Below are 25,497 nucleotides of genomic sequence, written 5' to 3' on the forward strand. Positions count from 1 at the left end.
ATTTGGGGTGAGTTCTGAGTTCTGTTGTCTTACTGGGCTTGTGTCGTCGAAGCATCAGAAGCCTACGGCGACCACACATGACCTGGGCTCCGCACAGTCGAGAGCCGCTCAACACCAAATTACTGGGTTTAACTCAGTCATTCAGGGGAACCAGACACTGACTGGGCCCCACCCGGGGAATACTGAAAATCTATAAAGTGAGCCTCGAATGCCCCTGCAGGGAAAGAACGCCTTCGTAAAGAATGGCAAAAAGATCTAAAAGTGAAGGCGATTTGTCAAAAGAGAGTCTTTGATTACAAATCAAATATTGAAAAAAAAAAAGACAAAAACAAAACTAAACAAAAACACAACCTCAAAGAAAAAAACAAAACCCTGTACATTAAAAAGAAAAGGCAGCTCCACTGATTTGGCTAACTCTGGAAAGTCTTAAACTTTCTAAAGTTTAGTACAGACCTTACAGAAAGCGAGTACCGCCGTGCACACACAGCGACTAACCCAAGTGCACTGAAAAGATAAGCACCCCGAAAAATCAGGGGACCACTTGGAGAAAATTAACATCGCCAAAACAATTACAGAACAAAAAGACTTACTGGGAGGAAAAATTAAAAGGAATATGATGTTAAATGTTAAGTAAAAGGGGCACAGGGATGATGGCGCAGCACCGTGCTTCAAGTGGTTTTTTAAAATGGTTCACATCCAGGAGGGCCAAGACTATTTTTTAGAGAAAATGAATGCGGTCATTAGGAACAACAGAACGAAACGAGAAAAGAATCCTGGCCAGATGTGAGAAAATCCTGAAGACCAAGCCCTCCCCTGGGCTCGGGGTCCCCACCTGAAACAAAAGCAAGTTTACTGCTTGATGTGAAAACAAGAGAAAACACCCCCTGGTAACGAGGGAAAACCTGTCTCGGACACAAGGAGACTTGATTGTTTCAGTCACCGGGAAGGATGCCGCTCTTGCCCTGAAGGCTCCCAAGTCTGCGGCTGGGTTTCTAGTCTACGCTCTGGGCAGCTTGGCCCGGTGAGGTCACCCCATCACAGAACTCCAAGGCAGCACTTCCCAACACAGAATGAGGCTTGTCCATTACCTTGAGCTCCTGCAGCTGGTCGGGCTCATAGAGTTTGGGGGACAGCGCCTGAGCCAGGAAGGCGTCCAGCTCCTGGCGGCGCAGAATCCGCGCTCCGGGCCACTGCACCATATACCTGTGGGTGGACAGAGAGGGTCTGGCGTCAGCGTCAGGATGGAGCCGTCACCAGTCACACACACAAGCCGCCATCCAGTTTCTAAGGACACGTGGGTGACATGCATAGGGCAACCCCCGAGGGCTCTCACCCAGCGTCTCTATGTGCCCAGCAAGACACCAGCTACAAATGCGTGTCACCACCTGGGCTCAACAGTATTTGCTTTCAGAGGGATTAAAGTCGCACCCCACATCTACACATGCTACAAACCAGCTGCGCAGTGATTTCTGATACTTCACTCAGGTATTCAAACCTGAAAATACATCTTAGGCACCAATTCACACAATTTATTTCAATTCAAGACTGTATACCTGGGAGGCAGATGCTAGGTCCAAATAAGAAAGACGCAGCTCCTGGTGAACAGTGAGTGTCGCGTGAGACATGTGCACAGAAGAGGCTCCAGTGTGGCAGGTGAGCGCGTGGGGAAGGGCAGGAAGGGGCCTGAGGGACCCAAACTGACGCTGCGGCCTCCAAAACCGGTGCCCTCAACCCTCGGACACACAGACCTCCCGGGCGGTGGGGGGGCAGCCCTGGTGGGAGCAGCTATGGGCAAAACTGATTTTTAAATCTGAAACATCCATCTGTGCCGTCTGCCTGGGAACTGCCAGGCATCCACCTCTTCCCCTTACTCACCTTGCCATACGCACAGCCTTCATGACAGCCACAGGGAGCCCAGCCAAGGTGTGGCCACCACCCAGAACAGCCTGAGTCCTCCCGAGCCCAACAGCCCCGGCCCCACACTCAGCAAACCAGAAGGACCACCCAGTCAAGTTGCTGCTGATCACTAAAAATAACGTGGGTGTCAGAACCCTGTAACCTCTGGCGGGCAGCTCCAAGAGCAGACAGCCCTGACATCCCCACAAAGCTCCTTCCAGTCCCATCTGTGAGAAGTTCTCTCAGAGCTGAGAATCTAAGTCAACAAGAGCAGGAGCAAGTTGGTGTGGAATGTGCAAGAACATTAGTCCATGGGAATGTGCAAGAACCCGCAAAGAGGTGGTTCCATCCAGCAGATTTAGAGGTATTTTCAATGAAACCCCCAAGAGAACACGATAAATGCTTGCTAGGTGCCAGGCACTGGTCTACACAGGCACATACTGCACTGCACCAAACCCCATGGCCCCAGGAACCCCACGGTAGGGGCCACCCTGAAACACGGGGGACACACATTTTGCAGGAACATTACGTGGTTCCTGGTATGAGGAGGAAGTAAAAGTAATTTCAATGCAAATGAAGGGTAGACGACATCTCCATGGTATGAAGATTAAGCTACATGTACTTAACAGAAATGGTCGCCCTGTTGATGCCCACAGTGACCAAGGCAGCACCCTTGCAGCTGTGCAGGTACCGCACGCCTGCGGTACAACGGCCTTGGTCTGAGTCTGGGCTCGTCGAGAGCCTGTGGTGTGCACAGTCCCCTTCATCTGACAACAGCAGCCGTGGGGAGCACCATGCACAGTGTACATCCTCGGCCTGCAAGTCTGGCTACCTTGTATTTATCTATCATTCCCTAAAGGTGGAGATGAAATCACAGAACACGAGATTTGCCGTCTTGAGCATGTGCACGTAGACAGTGCCTGTGTGCAAGCCGCTAGTCACCTGTGTGCCTGGGAGACAGACGCCTCCTCCAGGCCCCCCACATGCTCCTTCTAAGATGATGAATGAGGAAAACAGCCATCTAGGGGACAGGCTGCTTTTGTTGGCAGCAAAGACTCTCTGAGCTGTGTTTTTGGTTAGGATGCCTGGTATCTGCTCCATTTGGTTTTCTATTCACGTTTTCCCAGAACCACCATCTACCTCTCTCCTGGATGCACAAATATGTGAGGAACACACAGCCATGGGCCATGCCCACAGCATTATGGTCTTGAGTAGATGTGACAGGAGCAGCGGCCTGGCCTGCTCCCCCCGAGCAGATGGTGGGCGGCTGTCTGTGGGGCTGGGCTGGGTCAGGACCCCTGCAAAGGTCAAAGACACTGCCGACTGCCTGCATCTTGCATGGGGACTCAGCCCTCCACCTCCTCAACTGTCTACACCTGGGTCCTGCCAGGTGTAAACCCAGCCTGCCACTCCGAGCCCGAGCCCGAGCCCTTTGGGAGGAGGGCCTGTCTGTCCTGGCTGTACTGCAGGAAGGACGCCTTCCGCCGTACTCTACACCTGTGCTCCACCCCCACGCTGAACCTGAGCTCAAGTCTGCACCCCACCCTACACCAGCTTCGCGAGGATGGTTCTAGGGACCTGGCTGCCCTCCTCCCATCCCCCAGGGCTGTCACCATGTCGACTGCAGAGCACAAATGACAGAGACATGGAGATCACCACCAGCGTGCGGCCGGGGCAGTTGCCCCCAAGGCAGGAACAAACCTCACTGGAAAGAGACCCCGGCACACACGAATCGAGAAACCGTCTAGTCGGGGGCAGACGAGCGGCAGCCAGGGTCTCGGGGCCTCGTCAAGGTCGCAGGAGATCTAGAGACGGACAGGCCGGTGTTCACCCCACATCAACCCAGAGGACCCCTCGAGAGGGGCCACCAGGGCTGGAGGAGACTCAACAGCCAGATCTGGCGGGAGCTGAGATCTGCTGCTGACCCAGAACGTCCCTGCAACAACCAGCAAATATCAGAGATGTGTGCAGGAGCTTTGCTGGGAGGACCTTTCTGATTTTGATGTCTTTGTTTTTAGAAACACATACCCAAGAGCTCAGGAGCAAAGGCATAGCACCCACAACCTACATCCAAGGGTCCAGGACACATGGACAGAACAGGACAAAGCCGTGGCCGTAACACACGACCATGTGGGGGTGAAGATGAAAGATAGCCACAAACTCCTTGAATCCCTCCCAATTTGTTCAAGTCTGAAGTTACGCAAAACAAAGGGGGGCAGAGGAGGGAAGTGGGAAGAAAAGGAAAAGAGAAAATTAAAGAGAGAAAACCCCAGCCCAGCACAGCCACCAAAGCCAAGGGTGGCAGGGGCACTCCCGCAGCCCCACAGTGAGCCAGACCCTTGCACTCCTTCTCCCTGTCCCACATCCCTGTCCCTCAGTCTGCAGCACAACTAACCGCCTTCCTTGGATTTGCAGACCACGGGTCTCAAGAGTGCAGGACCACACACTCCCAGGAGACAAGGCTGGACCACATCCGCAAACACCTGCCACAGATGCCAATGAATCTGTCAGGGTCCTGTAGATGTGGAGCCTGCTGCCTGGGCACCGACAGGGCCTCATCACCTCCCTCCCAGGGACCTAGGCCTGACCCCAGGGCCTCGAGAGGCACACATCGACCCCGAACCACCCTCCTGGCCTCTCCCCTCCTCCTTAGCCCACCCCCTCGCCTGAGATCATGCCAGAGCCCAAGGGGGGGTGCAGTGCATTGGTCACCTGCCTTGGCCCAACCCCAAATGCAGAAGGTCAAACACACTCTCTCTGTGGATGTGGACCAGTCTGGTTCCTGGTGTCCTGGGGCTTGTCGTGTGAGCCGCGGTCCCTCACAGCTCCCGGACTTCCTCTCAACCAGCTCCACTTCCCTGGACCTGAAACAGCTTTCCTGAGCAGCTCTCCTACGTCTGCCCATCTCCATAGCCAAGCAGGCCACCTGCCTCCCACAGGGGTGCTACAGCCCCCTGAGACATGGCCAGTCACACTAATCTTTCCAAGTTCTAAAACAAGTGTATTTTCTACAAATAACCACACACATACACACAAATCAATCATAAAGACTGTCTTAAAAACAATCCTGAAATCTGAAAGACTCTACAAAGGCCATCTGAGCAATGCTGGGGCGATGGCCAAGGAGGCACCACGAGGATGAACATGGAGACCAGGTGAGGGTGGCGGCCTCCAGGTTGGTGGACAGACAGCCATCCATGGGGTAAAGGCCACAGGATGACTTAGATTTGGAAGAGACAAATATGATCAACCAAATGTATTCTTGATAATTAGATCTTAGAGGATCCAAAACCTTTGTCTCTAATGTTTGGCTACTTTAGGTTTTTTTATTGACAAAAACAGCTCCATAAATGAATTTTCCATTCAAGGAAACCAGAAGATTCTAAACAAAAATTAATTTAAAGCAAAGATCTAGCTTCTCCCATGAGCCAATCCTCAATACACTCAAGTCAGTCAACCTCAATTCAGCAAAGAAGAGGCTTCTGCACGAGTCACTAACCGTAAAGCCTGGGGTGAACGAAGAAAACGTGAGGAAATGAACACTCGCCTGAAGCCAAGGGGAAGAAACAGGGGAGCCGAGGGCCAAGGGTGAGGGACACCCAGGGCCGGGTCCCAGGCTCTGATGCCACTCAGAGGCTGTCCTGTGGGGAGGGTCCAGGGCCTGGGAGGCAGGGCCGTCTCTGCCCCTAGGAAGCAGGGAGGTGCTGCCAGGGTGTCGGAGAACGACCCAGCAGGGACAATGAAGCACCAAGTTAGTGACAGCCATAGAAGATGCAGAAGCTGTGAGTCCACGTAGGTCTGAGGGGAAGGAGAGTCCATGTAACAGGTACTCGTTCCCAAGGGGACCAAGAGGCCCCGCCGGAGCAGTGCTGTGGACACCCGCCTGGCCTGATGGTCAGGGTGCCGGTGCACAGCCCGGGCGTGACCATGGCAGTAGGGGGGGCCGCCATACCTTCCAGTGTCTGGTGAACAACCAATAGTACTTAACACAAGACATGAACCCTTAAGTCTAGATGGAAGTAAGGCAGGACACAGACTGATTCTGAGGATGGTCCTTGTTTGCCCCTGATTACAAAGGCTGTATCCTGCCCACGCTACAGCACCCCGCCTGCAGCCCCAATTCTTCTCTGTAGGGTCTGTGGGGAGCACTGATCATGCACACGGCTGCTGAGTCAGCAGGCTGTACACCTAATACTAACAGAACATAGGTTAATTATACTCCAATTTAAAAAAAATTAAAGTCTCTTTGTATTGCACTTGCAACTTTTCCCTATGTTGGAAACTGGTTCAAAAAACGAAAGAACCAAATCCACGTATGCACGCCAGCTTGCCTTACTGCCAACACCAAGTATCCCCCCAGCATCTGGGGCCCAGCAGTGGAGGGCAGGGCAGCACGCAGCGCCCAGACCTGGTCTCAATCCCTGTCCAGGGGCAGGAGAGGGCAGGGCCCAGGGTGAGCCTCAGCCTCCGGTGGTGCCAGAAAGCAATACGTGCTGGGGACAGAGGACACAAGAGCCCCAAACAGGCCCCGAGGCCGAAGCTGGGACAATCTGAGCTACCGAATAAACAATGTCACCTGAGGTTATAACTCTAGGAATGAAACAGCCACGCATCCACATGGTCCACCCTAGGTTAAGTGCTTGCAAGGAAAGAACAGATACATTTTCCCAAAAGAACTCCAAATGATACATAATAAAACACGTATAGCCTTTAAAATCCCTACTTTTTTTTTTTTTTTTTTTTTTTTTTTTAAGATTTTATTTATTCAGAGAGAGAGAGAGGCAGAGTCACAGGCAGAGGAGAAGCAGGCTCCGTGCAGGGAGCCTGACATGGGACTCGATCCCGGGTCTCCAGGATTACACCCCGGGCTGCAGGCAGAGCTAAACCACTGCGCTACTGGGGCTGCCCCCAAATCCCTACTTTTTAAAGGATAAAGTATGTTTAAGATCATGACATTTCTATCAAACACACCATGTAGGATGCACTCCAATCCACACTGTGTTCCATCTCAGACATGAACACGGATGAGCACAGTGGCCCAGGATCACAGGCACCCTCGGGCACAGCCGTGTGGTCACGTGGGAGGCCGCACCTACCGTAGGACGCAGCACAGCACCGTCAGGTGGGTGGGCACGCTGGCCGGGTTGAGCATGGCTGGTGTGTCCGACCTCATGCAGGCCAGGAAGGCCCTCATCCTGCGATTCTTGTCCTCCACAGCCTTGCCCAGCCACAGCCGCTTCAGGTTGGGGCACGTCCACTCCCTGAAGGCCAGGGCTTCCACCAGCTCCGGTGTCTGTGGAGATTTCCCTTTGTACGCTGCCCACTCTTTAATGATGACAGGTGGAACTGGAGGAGGGAAAAGCAGAGGAGACCCATTTGTGCCCAGCTCAGCCACCGGAAGCCAAAACAAATCCAACCCTCCAATAAGCACAGCCTGAGGATGCCACCGCTCACACAGCAATGCATTCTCTCATCAGCAAGCCACCGGCCACCAGTCCTCAGGTCTAGAACGTCGTGTCCCCTGTGCACTGTGGTGGCTCAATCAGATTTCCATTCAGGCCACCAATAAGTTCTTTCTCAATCAAATCACGGTTTCACTTCCCCATATAACTCATATGTATAAATCAAAGATGTCAGAAAACATTTATTAAGTCTGTTAAGTTTTAATAGTAACAACTAGTAAAATTTACAGAAGTACATGACTATCACAGAAATCCAAAGGAAATCCAATTTAGATATCTAATCTTTTTCTACAGACACACACTTTGACTAATCAGATCCAAAAAGTAATCTACACTTGGTGCCACTTTGTTGAGAGTCCACTTTAACAGACACACCTGTTAAACTGTGTTTTTAAAGATTGGTAAGAACAAGCTCCCTGCAGTAAGACCCCAAGAGCCCAGGAAGGCAGCAAACAGGCAATAAATAGTCCATGTTTTAAAATCCCAGGTGATGTCAGCACATGGAAATTCTACTCAGGAAGACTGAAGACAAAGCATAAAACTCCCCATTTTACCTCCAAGGAGGCAAGCTCTAGCAAAACGGCCTCTTACCCGTCACTGTCCAACCATTACTGGAGTCCGTTAATTCTTAAAGCACAAACAAGCACTTTTTCCCATATAATTTTGAATACAAGCAAAGGAATACAAGCAAAGGAAAAGCGTGGCAGGCGATACAGCAATGGCCCGGCACGCCACAGGGAGCTCAACCCAAGGTCTCCTCACCGCGCTGAGGGTACCAGCAGGTGCGGGGCTCTGGCTATGCATTTCCTAGGCAACAAGAGCATGCCTGAGCCCAGGACCCAGCGAGCAGCCCTCGTGACCCACCCAGAACCAGGATGGCATTGGGACCCCACCGCCACCTTCCACGGGGCCACCCATCCAAACAACAGCACCCAGGATGGGCTCACTTCCCCTGGTGCAGCACCCGAGGCAGATGGGGGAGACTCAAGGCCCAAACTCTGGTGGAGTGAGCTCTCCCCGTCCTGCCTGCACAGGGTCCGGAAGAAGGTGGGCAGCCAGACACCCGGACACACAGGGCATCAGCCACAGGACAGCCTCACATGGGGCAGGGAAAGGTGTGCTGCCAAGGGGGCCTGGAACCCCCGCCCCCAGGAGCGGACTGCAGGTCAAGATAGCGCCCCAACATCCTCTGACAGAACAGCGACACTTTAGTCACTGGGAAAATCTCTTCCATTCCCATTTGAGTATCTTAGCATCTAAGTATTAAAGAAACATCTAGAACACATAAAATGCTTAAAGTCCACTGAGTGCAGAGATACACACGAGTAGAGCGTATAGCAGTACATGAACCTTTGTGTTCATCTGCATTCTGAGAGCCAGTCACGCACCCACATGGGTCCCGTCCTTGGACTCACAATCCAGCTGCACGCCTGCCAAGCCCTGGCACACAGGGCACACACACAGGGTGGCCGTCACTCCCACGACCCCCTCTGCCCAACTCGTATTGCAGGCTGGCAGGCATCAGCCCCTAATACACGGGCCAAGGTTGGTCACAAAACAAGCCTTTAACCAACAGGCTGGGTGTCTACCAGTTAACCCACTAAGTTCAGTTCCACACCAAAAAAGCGCAAAGACACTCAAATCTATTTGGTAACATTCATTCTGGTGGCAAAACTCAAAGGCACCAGTGAGGCTTTACCTCTGGTTATAGGGTTAGCTCCCCAGGCTCTCCATGTCCTCCCACCACATATGCAGGACACAGAAGTCTGTCCGACAGCAAAGCTGCTCCCGGAACTCACTCCATGCATCACAACTTACTGGTGGGGAGCCTGTGGCCCGTCGCCTCCCAGGTATTGACTGAGCACCTCCTATGGACCAGGAGGGGGTGGGCAGAGCGGAAGCTGTGGAGGCTGGGGCCCAACCCCTGCACTATGCAGACAGATGGTGTCCTTGACCCCTGAGGCCCAGCCCTGGGAGCAGGCACCACAGCAAGGGGTCAAGCAGTCAGTACCACAACCTCGAGGAGCACAGACGCCTCCCACCCGTGACGCGGCCACGAGCACGTGAGGTCAACCACAGTTAACGCCTAGAAGCCTCGAGGGTCAGTTTCCAGAGTGACATGCGGCAGCCCTGGTGACCCCACTCACAGGACAAGCAGAAACAGAGGAGTGACCAGGAAGTCACGTGGGCTTCCAGCAGGGAAGCTGGAGCATCACTCCTGGGCACACACGTCTGGTACTCAGACAAGAGCAGGGGTACAAGAGTGTGGCCACAACGGCCCACAAGGTGAAACATGACCTCGGGCCCAGGGCTCCAGGGACCCAGCCGAGCCACCATCAGCCAACATTCACCGAGGCCTTTCCCTTCACAGAGAAACTCACCCATTCGGGCAGACCCGAAAACACTGGACGGGACGCTGTCTTCCTTCCCTTGTGCTAAAGGGACACTGACATCACCAAAAACAGCTCCTGCTGCGGGTTCTGGCACCACCTGAGACCTCGCTGGGGATGCACCTTCTTTACACGAAGTGCAAGCCAGGACCTATGATGTGTACACTCAGACTGCGGCTGAGAAACCAGCCTTTCCCTCAGACAGGAATCGTCGTCTTTGGTGGCACAAAGGACACGGGGAACCAGCGACCTTGCCAATCCATCATAACGCCGACGGGGATCCTCCCAGGCCAGAAGTAACGACGATGTTTGGTTTTCTAAGCCATTTTCAACCACCTGGCGGTGGCTGGGAACTGGCCCACATGAGGAACGCTCGTGAGCATGAGCTGGGCCTGCAGAGGACTGAGTGTGCAAGGGGGTGTGACAGCTCATGGGTATGGCTGCGGGAGAAGATGGGAGATAGGCCGCTCCCACGACCACAGCCTGCCGGGCTGTGGCCTGCATGCAGGGTGGACGACTGCTATGCCTGCCAACCTCAGGGTAGATAGCTGCTCTCCTGTATGACCAGCGAGGCCCAGGACTCAGCACATGTGAGACCCTAAAGCACACGGGACCAGAACAAGCGCACACTCCCCGGCTCTGCCTGAAGAGCTACAATGTGCCCACTTTGATCTGCTGTGTCTGCACCCCACATCTCCCCCACTCTGTGCCCCCCTCACCTCATGCTCCTCACCCCACACCCCCTCACCTCATATCCCTTACGTCCCCCTCACCCCGCACCCCCCTCACCCTACGCCCCTATGTCCCCACTTCCCCCTCACCACACGCTCCCCTCACCTTACACCCTTATATACCCTTGACCTTACATCCCCCCTCACCTCACACCCATTATGTCCTTACGTCCCCCTCACCTCACAGTCCCCTAATTTCACGCCCCCTTGACCTTATATCCCCCTCACCCCACTCCCTTCACCCTGCACCCCATGTCCCCACATCCCCCTCACCACACGCCCCCCTCACCTCACGCTCCGCCACCTTATGTCCTTACATCCCCCCACCTTACGTACCCTCACCTCATGCCCCCCCATCTTATGTCCCCCTCACCTTACGTCCCCACGTCCCCCTCACCTTAAACCCCCCTCACCTTACGTCCCCTTCATGTTCTATAAGCCTGTTTCCTACTTTCTCTTGGGGTCCTGAGGAGTCTTGTTGAAGAAACAGAGGCCAGTTTTCCTAAGGGGACAGTAATTTGAAAATGTGCACGTCACTCAGCTTTGCTTCCTGGATTTCTCCCTCTTGTACTGTGGCTGAGGAGTCCCGTGACCCTGCAGTCCTCTGGGAACCGGGCCCCCTTCTGTCCTCCATCCCCTGACCTCCTGGCAGGGTGAGGGATGGCCTGTCCTTACCAAGCCACCAGCAGGTGGGCGTTCCTGTCCCCAGGCCCCGGCCAAGAGCCAGCAGCCACGCAGGTACCCTCCCTCCCCCTGCCCTGGGCAAAGACTCCTGCAGGGTCTGCATGGCGCTGGGAAGGGGCCGCAGCCCCACTGCCTCAGCCCCAAGCAGCATCCTCTCCTAGTCAACGAGCCTCTGATGAATTTCCTAACAGCGAAACAGTGAAACCCAGGAGTGGACACAGGAAACAAGACATGTGTGTCACTCGGTCTGACTTCCACAGGCCAGAGTTTATAAGCATCTGAGGGTGGATATCCCTGTCGCCACCTAATGACTCTAAAAACAAAACTGTGCTAAGTCACTAGAGCGCTAGACCTCGCGTTATAGATAATGAAACGCTTTATCCTGCGCCTTGATGCAGAGCCCACATCTCCGGGACGCCTGGGAGCTCGGTCAGTTCAGCGTCTGACTCGATCCCCTTCACCGGCTCAGGTCAGGATCTCAGGGTCGCAATGGGCTCGACGCTGGACACGGAGTCTGCTTTAAAAAAAAAAAAAAGAGACTACATTTCCTTACATGTGGCAAGAGTTCAGCATTTTTAAACAACCCTTTGGCTTTTGACGTGCCCCTGACTGGTTCTGACGACAAGGCCCTCGTAGGGACGCCCCAGCTGTCCCAGTGAGCTCCCTGAACTTGCGTCTGTACACACAGCCAGCTGATGCCGTGCTCCACCCAGAGCCTCCTCACCTGCTGCCAAAGGCGGGCTCACCTGGACCCACGGAGTGCACGGCGGGGCCAGTGGGCATCTGAGTTGGTGCTTTAGGAATCTCCCACAGAGTGGCCACACCTAAAGCCAGGTTTCAGCACTCAACTTTCAAACCTTACAGCCCGGGACTCCCAAGCAGCGGCTCCCAGCACAACTGGCATCCCCATGCTCCGTGCTCCCAGAGCCTCGAGGGCTTGCTTCCTCCCTAAGAACACCAAAGTGCGCAATCACCACACATCTCAGACAGGGAAACCCACAGTAGGGGCGTCACCACGTCAGGGTTGAGCATCAGCTGGGATGTCAGGGCAGGCCTCAGGGAGCGGGCCTCGGGGCAATTATCACACACCGCTAACAGGAAGTGTGAGAGGAGTGGCACCATGTTCCTCTCTCGCTCCAGGCTGGCCTTCAGGAAGCTGCCCAAGGACAGAAGTCTTCTCTGCAGAGAGCCAGCCCTCCAGGTAGGGGGATAATCCATGAGCAGTAGGACGTTACTGAGCTAACAAGGTATCCCCTTGTTAACACAATGCATGAAACAAATTCAGGTTTATCAGGTTCCCAAAAAGACCAAACAGACCTGAAGACCAAACAGACCTGAGTTCTAATGCCACTCATTTCAGAGCTAACGAAGGCCTCTTGACCTGTAAACGCAGTAGGGAAATGGGCACATCTCACCCCCGGAGGCTTACGGTTCTCCAGAACACACACGAAGTGCACACTTCTCGAGGTTCCACAGCCACCCCGGGGCTGTTTCCGCTCTTGTCGCTGTCCCCACCCAGCCACCTTCCTGAACAGACTCCTTATGAACAGACTCCACGTTCCACCCCAACCCAGCTTTCAGTGGCTCCCAGAGACATCAGAACCCACTTGCTTTTGTTACCTGAACAGAAAGACTGGTGCACCGGCCTGGCCCAGAAACCCAGCCGGGGCGCCCCGGGGGCACATTCAATTAAGGTTTCAGCATCAGCTCCCCGCACTCAGTGCAGTCTGCTCAGAGTCTCTCTCTCTCTGTGCCCCTCCTCCCTGCGCTTTCCCCCAAGACAAATAAATCTTTAAAAAAAACAAACCTCAGCCAGTCCACACATCCCCTGCACAAGGGCTTTAGACCTCACAGAGCTGTCTGTACCATGGCTCTTTCTTCACCATACTGTCCCCCCCATCTCTCATCAGGAACAGCGCCCCCTGCATGGTGGACATACACACCGGGCCCTGCACCACCGTGCACTCTGTCCTCTCTGCTGCCCACTTCCCCCACTGCCACTCTTGGGCCAGCGGGACGCCTGCGCAGCCCAGGTCCAGGACCCCAGGTCCAGGATGCAGCATGGCAGGGACCAACTCCTAACCTCCCGCCAGTCCCCGCACCCGCAGCTCCCCTGGCCTCTCGATGGGAGGGCGTGAACAGAGCACAGCAGCCCCACCCTGGAGCCTGCCCAAGGTCCCAGGCTGCAATCACTGAGAATTCCTGGGAGCGTGTTAAGTAAAGATAACTGTTTCTAGAATATAACCAAATGAGAAAAAGAACAGCTTTTACTCCAAAAGCCAAAATGGTGCTCGGGAACCATGGACACGGCAGGAAGTGGGCTGTCCAGGGCTCCGCAGCACCCGGCATTCTAGGCTACAGCCCCAGGACGGTTAGGGCTGCTGGGGAACAGAGGGAGGCTGGGGTACAAGGCTCAGGCTGGCTGACCCCGTGTCCACCAGGCACACCCTGGCCTTCCAGGTCCCCCGATACCACAGTTTCCCATAGGGCCCCAGCCCTGGTAGCAGTGGCAGACGCATTAGCAACAGGTAGCTACAGAGCTCAAGTAACAACACCGACAGGTGCTTCATTTTAAGGCTCAGCGAACCACATTTTGGCAGAGTAACCAGACACAGAAAACCTCAGAACCTATAGAACAAGTGCTCAGAATCCAAAGGTTAGACCCACTGTCCCGTGCGTCCCCGAGCACAACTAAGCAGCAGCCTCCCCACACCCCACTGCCAAAACGACCGGCTGTGCACCATGCCTTGACCCTGCAGTCCCGAAGGAGGGGACCATCTGCCAACCTACGCTATCCACGGCTCAGGAGATTCTGATTCTGGAGTCTGGGTCTTAGGAAAATTTTCTGTGTCTCCTAATAAATATACGACGACTTTTACATTTCTTATGTTAGTAGATAAAGTGACCTAAGACAGCAAGACAAATTCACCCCAAATATTACACTTGCTCGTTGGAAGATGGAAACTGCATGCTCTGACCTCAGCCTCTGCCACATGTCCAACGGCAGCACCTTCTCTCTTTCCATTTCCCTCCACCCCAGGGTCCATCACCTGGAGTCCTCGAGGGGGATGGTGCCCAGGGCTCTGTCTGCTGCGGGCTGTGCACAGCGAGGGCCTCCCCAGGAACACAGACTCTGCGGCGCAGACCCGCTCGTGGACACTGGAGCAGACACCGCTGTCGCCCTGCCTGGGATGCGCTTGACACAGGGAGAGGGCGCCCGTCCGGGCCATTTCCAGATCAATCTCCAGTGTAAAGTGTACATGTTTTACCAAATACACGACACGACTGGAATGTTACTAAGGAAAACAGCCCGTGGCTGGCCCTCCTGTCCTCAGGGCCCCATGAAGCCCACCGTCTCATGTGGGGACACTCAGGGCAGACTTAGTCACGATCCTCTAAGGCTTTGGAAAATGCACAAGAGGTTACGAGGTACTGAGGAAAACAAACAATGGATTTCACAGTACATACATTCTGGTGGAAGTCTGTTCTTTCTAAAAGCAAGTCTCTCAGTTTTCTTTCTGCTTTCTGCCAAGCTAAACAGCACTCCGTAAACATACTGGCGAACTGGCCTATAGAGCAGGGCGGCGGGAGGCAGGTCTTTGCTGGCTTCATCTTCAATAGAAACAGCAATTTTGATTTCACCCTTTGCATGGAAGAAAGCAGAATAATATTGCACATTTTTCATGTTGAATTTACAACAAACTCACAGAAATATACTGCATTATCTCCAGTTAACGACATTGCAATTCTATTCCAAATCAATTGCTAAACCACCTGAGTGCAGTGGGGTGTCAGGGAGAGTTCATTTAGCGGGTTGTCAAAATGTATGCTCAAAGAGTCAAAATAAAATCTACATGGTTTCATCTTTAATCTGGAACCCAGAGCGTAAGGAAACCACATAGGCGACCCCGAAATCTTTCAAGCAACAGGTAACAAATAGAATAGAAAATGCTGAGAACTTGCAAATTTTACTTATGAGTCAAGATGGTCATATGTAATGAAATTCATAATTTTTAATGACCTACGTGAAATCCAAGAAATGAGTATCCTGAAAATAAAATGGTCAAAATGTCTTTATCAAGCTGTTCCATAAGTCATTACCACGTGCGAACATGGTCTCCCAGAGAGCACACCATGCGGCATCCCTCCCTCTGCAGGGGTCGGCAGGTGCCAGGCCTCTGCTTTGGCCCCGCGGGCCCTTGGGAGGTGTGCCTCCTGAATGAGGGGCATGCACAGCTGCAGGGGCAGCCCTCAAAGGAAGGCCCGATCTGCTCACGCCCTGCAGCCAACATGGCACGAGGTGAGGTGCTGTGCATCTGCACCTGAGATGGCCCCATCTTGGACATTCTATGGCATCCAACTACATTTCAAGAGATTTTGCAGGGAACTTTATTTAGGAAAGTTCGTGACCTAGGAGTATACATATGACCTTCGATGTCTATTAAATTTATCACTACATACTCTGAATAATTCCATGGCATTTGCTCTTTCTTCACAGAAATTTCATTTCAAAACTGGTCTCTCCCTTATCCACACAGACCCGGTACTTCTATGCAGTGGGCACTCTCTCTGGGTCCCTGGCTCGGCCGGCTGCCTGCATGAGTGTGAAGCCTCACCTCACTGCAGACATGTCGGCCTGACAATTTATTACCAGAGCCACAGGGCTCACAGCAAACAGCACACCTGACACTCTAGGCTCTCCCTGACATGCAGAAAAATGGTAGGTGGAATTTTAAAATCTGAAGAGAGAATCATTTACTTTTCTCAACCACAGTCACTTTATCAAGTCGGCCCTTGAGACGAGGGAGTGGTGGAGGATGGGGCGACTGTCACTCAGCCTGGCCCCGAGGAGACCACAGCGGGCAGGGCAGAAGCACAGGGGTCAGGACCTCACAGCCCACACGACCCCACGGGGAAGGGCGCACTCTCCCCCAAACCTGGGTCCCTTCAAACTCAGCAAATCCTTCTCCCACAACAGGAACCTTCCACTTACCCTTACAACATGCGTTGCCCCTGGAAAATAAAATGTTTACCTCACAACCGTAACCTGAACAGTGATACCGTGCGTGCAGACCGTACCACACAGGGCATGACACCTGCAGGCGACTTTAAACATAAATCATAGGAGCTGAGTGAGTCTTGGTGCTCGTGGACTGACACGAGGGAGCGGTCCTCGGCTTGGCCAGCTAACGGTCGCGGTCCGGCCCGGGGTGCCGTGGGGCTGGGGGCCTGTGCACTTACTGACCCCACCATACAAACCGCAGACGGATTGCGGAAAACAGGGAGAAAAATGTCTGATTATCTGTGGAGCTACAGACACTGACAAAAACATGTTAAAAATACATGATGGTAGTAAACCCATCCACGTGAGAAATCGGGTCACCGAGGTTACGTGTTAACTCGTGGGTCTGGGGTATGAACGCCAACAGAAAAACGGCAAGTCCCTGAGAAAATTTACATGGACACGTAGATCCATTTGAGACAAGATTCAAAAACGATGCCACACTGATGTCCAGCGAAGCACACATTTGGTCAGGGGACCCTGACACTGTGCAAACACAAAATCGCACTTTCTGACCTTTACCACGTCACACAGTCCTGGCTCTAAGGGCTGTGCCCGCCATGTCCCAAAATACGCAGCTCGGTCCACCACCCTGCAGGGGGCTCCAGGGCAGGGGACAGAGAAATAGGCCCTGCACAGGACTTCTCACTAAACCTGACATCATGGCATCAATGTGGTACGGGAAACTTTGAAATTAGAAATAAAAATAAAATCACAACTCAGGAAATAACATGATGTGCCATTAATTAGAAATCTCAAAAATACATTCTATCAAACTGGAGGAGAAAATCAGACTCTGCCCCGTCCTGCTTACTGCATTTACGGTGCGCTTTTTCGCCTTTTCTCCCAAAGTGCAAGAAGGGGGAAATGCACTCCTTTCCCAGGGCTGGTAGGACAGAACGTGGCTGCCATACCTTCGTCAGGACGTGGAAGATGTAAGGGTACATCAGCCCCTTCTTGTGCCGGTGCTCCGCCACTCTCAGTACCTCAGGCGCCACCGGGGGCAAGGGCGGTGTGGTGATGTCCATGTGGTTTCGGGTGGGCATGGATAAGAGGCATGGGATCGGCTGCACAGTGCCCAACTGGCTTCCCTTCCCCTCAGCGAGCTGGCTGCCCGAGGAGGCAGTGGACGAGCCTTCCGTCTGCAGAGCACAGGCGAGAGGGGTCAACAGGTCAGGTCATGAGGTCACAGCTCCCCTTCCACTGTGCCTCCCACACAGAGGACACAGTGGCAGTGATGCCCGGAGCCTGTGTGGGGGTGGACGCAGCTTCTGCTGGTGGCCCCATCACAGCAACTCCTGGGGCCCCCAACGGTGGAAGCAGCACTCTGTGCTCCCTGACCCCCGGGTTACCACTGTATCACCCCTGTTGTGTGTGGGAACGGGAGGAGATGCTCAGAGAGGCTGTGTCACTCCCCAGGCCTCACACCTACTCCTCACCACAACTGACGTTTAGAAACAGACACCCAAACTCAGCCGTTCCCTCTGGTCATCTGTAACCCCAAACTAAGTACACAAAGGGAACAGCTTACCAAAAATTAAAGCAAAAAAACAGGCTAATTCCTTGTTTTAAACAAGGAATCATTAGAGCTGATGAGTCACATCTATATATAACGACATAAAAATATGTATGTAGGACAGTGTTAAGTGAAAAATACCCATCCTGTAACAGCCAATCTCCAAAACAGAACGTGTACAAGGCGCGCAGGGAAGAGCAGCGGGTACACAGGGGCCTCGGGGATGGGAGGCCGTAGGCAGCAGGCTAGGGAAGACAGGGAGACGCACCCCCTACACTTTCTCTCTACAAATTTTAGCAAAGTCCAAAGTGTTTCCTGAGATCAATTATTATTTGTACAATAAATGTTTTATTTTTTCTCATGATAAAGGCTGAAAACAATAATTGCTTAATTTTGTGCCAATCTAAGAAACATACATTTCTGTTTGGAAACAAAATATATTCTTCACAGTGGTAAGTACTTCACTGCTCACTTCTACCCTTGAAAACAGAATTGCCAAATCTGATCTTAGGACCTAAGTCAAGGATAATCCACAAGGGACTTCTGTGCTCTCCCCTACACACTGTGGACAAAACGGGTAACAACTTCAGAAGGTGATTTGCTAACAGCAGGCATGCACAGAGCATTTCTGCTGCTTATGCACAGGACGACCCACAGCAGCGAGAGCATTCCAGAGTCTTAAATGAATTTCCGACAGAGTCGCATTGTGTACACATGAGGCCTCTCTAGCTAGAGATGGCCATGTCCTGAGGGACCACGTGTTGGTGCAGGTGTGGCTCTGTCGCCAGTAACAGGTAGGACCAGATAAAGGGGAACGGAATATATGTGATTCCCATTTGTTGTGATTCTCGTTCAATCTCCATAAAACCCTGCAGATGAGGGCTCCTGACCAGAGCGTGCGTCAGCAGACAGGAGGCATTCCAGCAGGGCCACCCAGCCTGTGGAAGGTGTAAGCTGTGCCCTCCCCCTCCCCCACAGGTCTGGGGACCGCCCCCTCCCCTGCACTGACATCTTGGATCCCCTCCCTCACACCAATGTCTGGGACCCCCTCCTCCCTGCCACTGACCCCCATTCCCTTCCCATACCCAAAGAGTGTGACACCCAACTGCCTTCCCGCCTTCCCAGCCAGTGTCTATTACTCATAACGTGGTTTTAAAAAGCAGAGCACTTTGCTTTAACCCACCCCTAAAATCACACGGTCAGAGACAAGATTGGAAGGAATAAAAGCCGCCCTACTACCTTTGTTTGGTCTCCTGGGTCTCCCCGTGCTTGCGGCTCTGAGTGGCTTCCTGTCTTCTCCCAGCCAATTTTGTTCCCACTGATATGGCTGAACATAAACAAAAGGAACACGGTTACTGGTTAGTGTCTGCCTAGCACCACACTAGCTGTGACAAGCTGACCATGCAGAGCCCAGGGCCTCAGTGGTACCAACCTCGCCTCCCCCAGCGGACCCCCTCCACACAGTCCTGCGCCAGGATCTCACCCTCTGGGAAGAGAAAACAGAGCACTGAATCCAGCAGAGGGCCAAAGAGGGCCAGGGATGGCCACAAAGGGACCCTCGCTGCCTCGCCTTGGAACTCAGGCGTCGCCAAGACATGGGGTCTCACACTCCACCACCCAACAGCCAGCAGGCAGGGGAGGGTTCAGTGTTACATGGATGAGTGTTACTCCTTATTCACACAGAGATCATAAACGGGGGCTTGGCCTCTTCTCCGAGGGGCTGCGGGAGCACAGGCCAGGGTGACTCATCGGGGAAGGCAGAGTGGCCCTCAAGGTTCAGAGAGTGGACGGCCAGCACAATCTTATTTGAGGAACATCTTCAATTGACAAAGCAGGAACAACCAGGACGTGCAAAGGGATGGGGACAAGCATGGAGTGGCTCACAGCCCAAAACTGGCTATATCAGTCAACACCATGAAAACACTGTAGACTGTGACCCATTAGTAGCTTGGGAAAACATTTAGTGGGTTTAACTAGCATTTTTTTTTAAGATTTTATTTATTTATTTGAGAGAGAGAGAGAGCGTGCACAAACCAAGGGAGGGGCAGAGGGAGAAACAGACCCCCGCTGAGCAGGGAGCCTGACACAGGGCTCGATCCTAGGACCCTGGGATCATGACCTGAGCCGAAGGCAGATGCTTCACTGGCTAAGCCACCCAGGCGCCCTTAAGCAGCATTTTTTAAACACCGAAATGGAACAGAATGCAATAAATGTGGGACACATGGCATCATCTCATAAATTTTTTGTTTCCTTGTTATCACAGACCACAACACACAAGGAAGTTTACTGTGGTCTCGGGGAAGACTCGTGAAAGCCACTATCCTGGAGGGAGCTGGGAACACAGCCCCGCAGAGGCAAGCCTAGCCTTCCCTCATCCCTCCTGGAACCAAAACCGGCTCCTAAAACCAGTGCTGGCCACAAGGTCTGCCAGGGAAGAGCACTTTTACTAGACTGGCCTTTTTAACTGACTCACGGGACAGATGGAGATGTCTTTAAGAACCACTAATTCTCCTGGGGCTCCTGGGTGGCTCAGTGGTATAGCGTCTGCCTTCAGCTTAGGGTGTGATCCCAGGGTCCTGGGATGGAGTCCCACATTAGGCTCCCCACAGGGAGTCTGCTTCTCTATATCTCTCACGAATAAATAAATAAAATCATAAAAAAAAAAGACCCACTAATTTTCCTATCTATCAACTGGCTCCGTTTTAGTTATTACCAAAACAAAACAAATGCAGAAAGAAGAGCTGAGGAGCAGGCTGCCCATGGTAAGCCAAGAGTCACGCCCTACAGTGTGCCTCTCAGAGCCCATCCTGGATCCTCAGTCCCAGCCACAGGTTGGGGCACCCCAACAGCTGCCTAGCACCCAGGTCCCCAGTCAGCGAGGGCTCTGTTCATGTCTGTTCCTCCTTTGAGCTCTCTCAGTCCACAGCTTTGCAAAACTGGAGGAAGCCTAGTGACGAGGAGGCATCACAATAAACACAAGTATCCCAAAAACACAACCATTCTGTTCAAAATCCAGAGAAAGAGGAGGCTGGAGTGAGACTCAGGACATGGCCAGCACACCAGGCACCTGATCGGGGGACAGAGGGCTTGGTCCCACCACACACATGTCTAGCACACATGCCAAGCACGGGAAGGAAAGGCCGGCGGCACCGAAGTGGTCTAGAATGTGGCACAAATAGAGCTGCTAACGTACTTTTTCATTAGAAAGTCAGTGACATAGTGACGTTTAGTGAAACTTTAGAACAAATACTTGAATGCTTATGAGTTTTATAAAGAGACATAACATCTATTAATTACAATTTTAAACAGTTAAGTATAATGCACCTGTAACAAAAAATGCACGCACTACAAGGGAACAGCCTAAGGGATGCCTACAATCTGAGCATGCACGTGAGCAGCCAAACCAAGTGAGGGCTGGCAAGCCAGGCCTCGCCCCTTTGCACACCTCCTCCCCAGGGGAACGGCTACCCGACTTCTAACAGCAAACATGCTCTTTCCTTAGCTTCCGATGCCACATAAATGGAATGTGTACTTCCTGTGCCCAGGGTTTGGGATCTGCAATATCCCTGCCCACTGCACTGGTTCAGCCTCAGTGCAGACATGTTGCAGGGGGCATGCCACCGCCGCGTCTACTGTCCAGCCCGCCAGAGACTCGGGAGCTCCCGCCACTGACACGCGGCGTCTTCTGTGGCACCCACATCAGCCTTTCCTGGGATGTGGTGAGCCCCAGCTTGCCCAGTCTGTGCTTCCCTGATGACATCTGCAGCGTCTCCTCTTGGGGCTGCCTGTAGGCCACATGCCTTCCCCTTCATCACAGGAGTGCACAGAGTGCTCTTATGGATGCCTAGCACGTCCTCTGCTCTGGACACAAGTCCTCAGTCAGGCAGAGGAATTCCGCACTCCAGGCCCACTTCGGGGTACATGGGTTCCTGGGTGACGCCTCATCCTGCAGGCTTCCAGCCCACCCCCAACTGCTATTCTCATGGCTGTGTCCTTTGTGGCATGCGTTACGCTGGCACGGACTATTTCCATCATTTAGTTATATATTCCAGGAAGCTAAGTGCTCACAGCCTCCGCCAAGCGGGAGCCCATCAGCTGAAGGAATGAACCACAGAACCGCAGTCTCAAGGTGTGTGGTGAAGATGGCAGAAACCGGAGTTCTCCACGTGACATAGAGCTCTACGTGGGGACTCGTTCCCTACACAGCCCCATGAGCACGCGAGGGGCCCCAGGCCAGCACGCAAGGGCAGAGTGGCGGGAAAACTGCCCACCCGCCACTAAAGTGGGAAACTCATCCCACCGGAGATCACACAGCACCTACATCTACAAACACCTGTTTTGTTGCATGTGGATCATTACCAAACTAACAGTAACGTTATAATCTACGGGTGAGCACATGGCCTCCCAACAATCATACCGTAAAACCTGAAATTCTGTCTGAAAAGTGTCTTGACAATAGCCAACTTTTCTCAGGTCCAGAGCATTTCATTTCACTACAATGACTATGTCACTTTACAACCTGAAACAAGCTCCCGACACATGATAGATGCCTCCCCCTGGAGAACACGCAGTTAGTTGTTTCACTCTACAACAGCTCAGAACGGGCCCCGGTGCCGGCCATGCTCTGGAGCGACCTGCGAGGACCCACACAAGCCGCAGGAAGCCTGATGTTCCCGCTGCACCCTGCGGACAGGAGGCAGGCTCAGGGAGGTAGGCCCTGCACACGGCCAAGGGGCCATACAGATAGGCTGAGTGGCAGCAGGCCAACACACCACCCTGCTCTGCGGGCCTCACTTTACAGCTGACACAAGGGCTCCCCTACACCAAAGCTGGTGAGAGACAGCAAACCACCCTCCACACAGCGTTCCTTCCCACATGTGGGCCTAGTCGGGGGGGAGGGGGTGCTGGTGTCCATGCACACCGAGGGTGAGGGTGAGGGTAAGGCAAGGGTGAGGGTGAGGTGAGGGTGATGTGAAAGTGAGGGTGAGGGTGAGGTGAGGGCGTCCATGCACACCGAGGGTCAGGGTGAAGGTGAGGTGAGGGTGAGAGTGAGGTGAGGGCATCTGTGCGCATCGAGGATGAGGGTGAGGGTAAGGTAAAGGCATCTATGCACACCGAGGGTGAGGATGAGGTGAGAGTGAGGTGAGGGTGAGGGTGGGATGCTGACCACAAGCGGCTAAGTGGTCAACAGCAAAGAAAGAGCAAGGCAAATGAAACCAGGTAGGAAGCAACAAGACAGGAGAGCAGGGTAAAGGATCGAGTCCCCAGCAAGAGCATGCCATGTGTGGGAGGTCACCAGGTGAGCACAAGTGCAGCTGGCCTGCAACAAACTGCGTCCATTATCATCAACCTGTGCTCCTCCACGGGGGGAAGGGCCTGGACCCATAGAGCTCTGAGGGCCCGAGGCCAGGGGCTCCCACTTCAGAGCCAGGGTGCTGGGCCCCCACCACCACAGCAGGTACTGTCCATCCACTCCAATGTGAGCCCACGCCACACGTCCTCTCACAAGAAGTCGGGAATGGAGTAAGTGGCGGCCTGGCTCCTACACAACAGTCCGACGGGCCTGGCGTCCGCGTGTGCCTCTCACGCTCTGCTGGGACGCCCCAATCTGGCCACGAAAGGGGACTCAACCACCTGGCACAGGCAGATAGGCCCCACACGAACACCCTCCTGGGTCTGTGCAGACCCCCTTCCATGACGGCGGGAGGATTACAGCATTTTATTTTATTTTACTTTTAAAGATTATTTATTTATTTATTCATTCATTCATAGAGATGCAGAGAGAGAGAGAGAGGCAGAGACACAGGCAGAGGGAGAAGCAGGCTCCATGCAGAGAGCCCGACGCGGGACTCGATCCAGGGTCTCCAGGATCATGCCCCGGGCTGCAGGCGGCGCTAAACCGCTGTGCCACCGGGGCTGCCCAGATTACAGCATTTTATTGAGAGAAGAGTCCCTCAAACTGTTTTTACAAAGGCAGCGAAGGTATGCTGCCCCGTGAAGCGGCTGCCTGTCTGGTTCCAGAAGGAAGAACCCATAGCCATAGCAGCCTGTGTAGGGCCAGGGCCAGAGCTCCGGGACAGACGGGGTTCTCGCTGTGTCGTTGGGGAAGGAGCCTGAGGGGACACAGCACAGAACAGCCCAATGGCACAACCACTTGAGGGGAGAAGGCGCACTGGAAGCACATTCTTTAGTGTCTCACTGATGTGGGCGCGGTGCTTTGACACCACAGGAACGCCATCTACCACTCACTGCCATTACGCATCGGCTGATCTACTTGAAGGAAGCCAGAAGCTTCCCATCCACGCTGGGCCTGGTGGGAAACCACCACAAGGCTGCCAGAACCCACTGTGCGAGGCCGGGGCCAGAGTCCACACATGGTGCACAGGCCCTCAGGCACCGCCCAGATCTGGTCCCCCAGGCCCTCAGCAGGCAGGCGGAGCATACCCCAACAGAGGCATTGCAACCCGGAGTAGGAAACAGCAATCCACATAAATGAGCCCACAAAATGCACAGGAATTACATCCACATTCTTTCCTGACAGACTTTCAGATGGCTGTGTGAGGACAGGCCCCAGAGCACCAGGTGTTCAAACATCCACTGGTGCCCGCAGAGTGCTGTCCATCCAGCTGGCTCATGAGAGGCTTCTGCGACCGTATTTCCTGACATCTCAGTTCTCTGACTTTGTACTGACGTCGAAATTACAGAAACATATACGACAAAGAACCAAGTAAATCAGCGAACTCAGACTGGATGCAGGATCAAAAACCTGATGCATCTATGAAAATAGTATGAGACTCACACCTCCACGAAGACTGTCTTACTTGTAAATCCAACCGAAACATGACCACAAGGATCCGACAACAGCAGGAAGGAAGGGAAACGGTGCAGGACTTCCCTTAAAGATGTGCACCGAGAACACAGTGGAAGTACACGCTCACGGCGCTCTGAGAACGCGGGAGACAAAGCACACTGATGGAAAGCAGTGTGTTTTCATTCCTCCGTCACCTGAAAATGACCATCGGGTCTGGAAGACCTGCTGCAGGCCCCGGGCTCCATCCTCTGGTAGACGCAGGGCCAAGAGAGAACCAGCGGAGAGCAAGCAGGAGGCCCAGGACAGCCTCGGCAGGGCCTCTGCCTCCGGGGCCAGACCACACCCAGACCCGTGGGAGTGACCACCCGGACTCCCAGTCCTGCAGCACTCCCCAGCTCCAGGGCCCAGGGGCCGCTGTGGTATTAAAGCAGGGGCAGGAGAAGAGGGGAAGCAGGGATATGGGGTGGCCTGCCCGGCATCTGTCTTTCTCTCTCTCTCTCTCTCACACACACACACACACACACACACACGTGGCACGCGTGCCACCGTGTGAACCCGAGCGGCAGCCAGGAGGCACCCTCTGGCCTCCCTATACACCATCTTCTGTAACGCTGTGCACATTCAGGGCACAGAGCCACATGACACCCACCTCGGGGCAGGGAGCCGTGACCCCACACGCCCCCCCCTGCTTTGGGCCTTGCTCCCGGCTGTCTAGGAAGAGCATCTTTTGCTAGACCGAACCTTCGTCATGTTGGCATGAGATGATCTGTAACAGAGAACACTCAGTGCCTTCGAATTTCAAAGGGGCAGGGCTTCAGAGACATGAGCAGTGGTTCTCATTTGCACACTCAACAGATCCTCACTATAGTCCCTTTCCAAAAGGTTCACATGGAAGCGTGAATGCAAAGGTACAACTTGTTATTAACCTTGGGATTTTAGAATTAC

At 53.5% G+C, this 25,497-nt stretch overlaps 1 protein-coding gene across 4 annotated transcripts in view; it reads right to left on the reverse strand.

The window, feature by feature from the left end:
• Positions 1 to 25,497, reverse strand: part of FAM120A (family with sequence similarity 120 member A) — an 87,467-nt gene that overhangs the window by 16,714 nt on the left and 45,256 nt on the right. For all 4 annotated transcript variants that reach the window (XM_077910919.1, XM_077910921.1, XM_077910915.1 and 1 more), the window contains 5 exons: positions 18,981 to 19,068; positions 17,140 to 17,367; positions 14,632 to 14,806; positions 6,993 to 7,242; positions 1,089 to 1,203 (listed from right to left, as the gene is read on the reverse strand). In XM_077910919.1, the coding sequence (XP_077767045.1) occupies positions 1,089 to 1,203; positions 6,993 to 7,242; positions 14,632 to 14,806; positions 17,140 to 17,367; positions 18,981 to 19,068 (856 nt within the window). The remainder of the gene's footprint in view (positions 1 to 1,088; positions 1,204 to 6,992; positions 7,243 to 14,631; positions 14,807 to 17,139; positions 17,368 to 18,980; positions 19,069 to 25,497) is intronic.

Source organism: Canis aureus, chromosome 1 (genome assembly GCF_053574225.1).
Source record: "Canis aureus isolate CA01 chromosome 1, VMU_Caureus_v.1.0, whole genome shotgun sequence".
Taxonomy (NCBI): domain Eukaryota; kingdom Metazoa; phylum Chordata; class Mammalia; order Carnivora; family Canidae; genus Canis; species Canis aureus.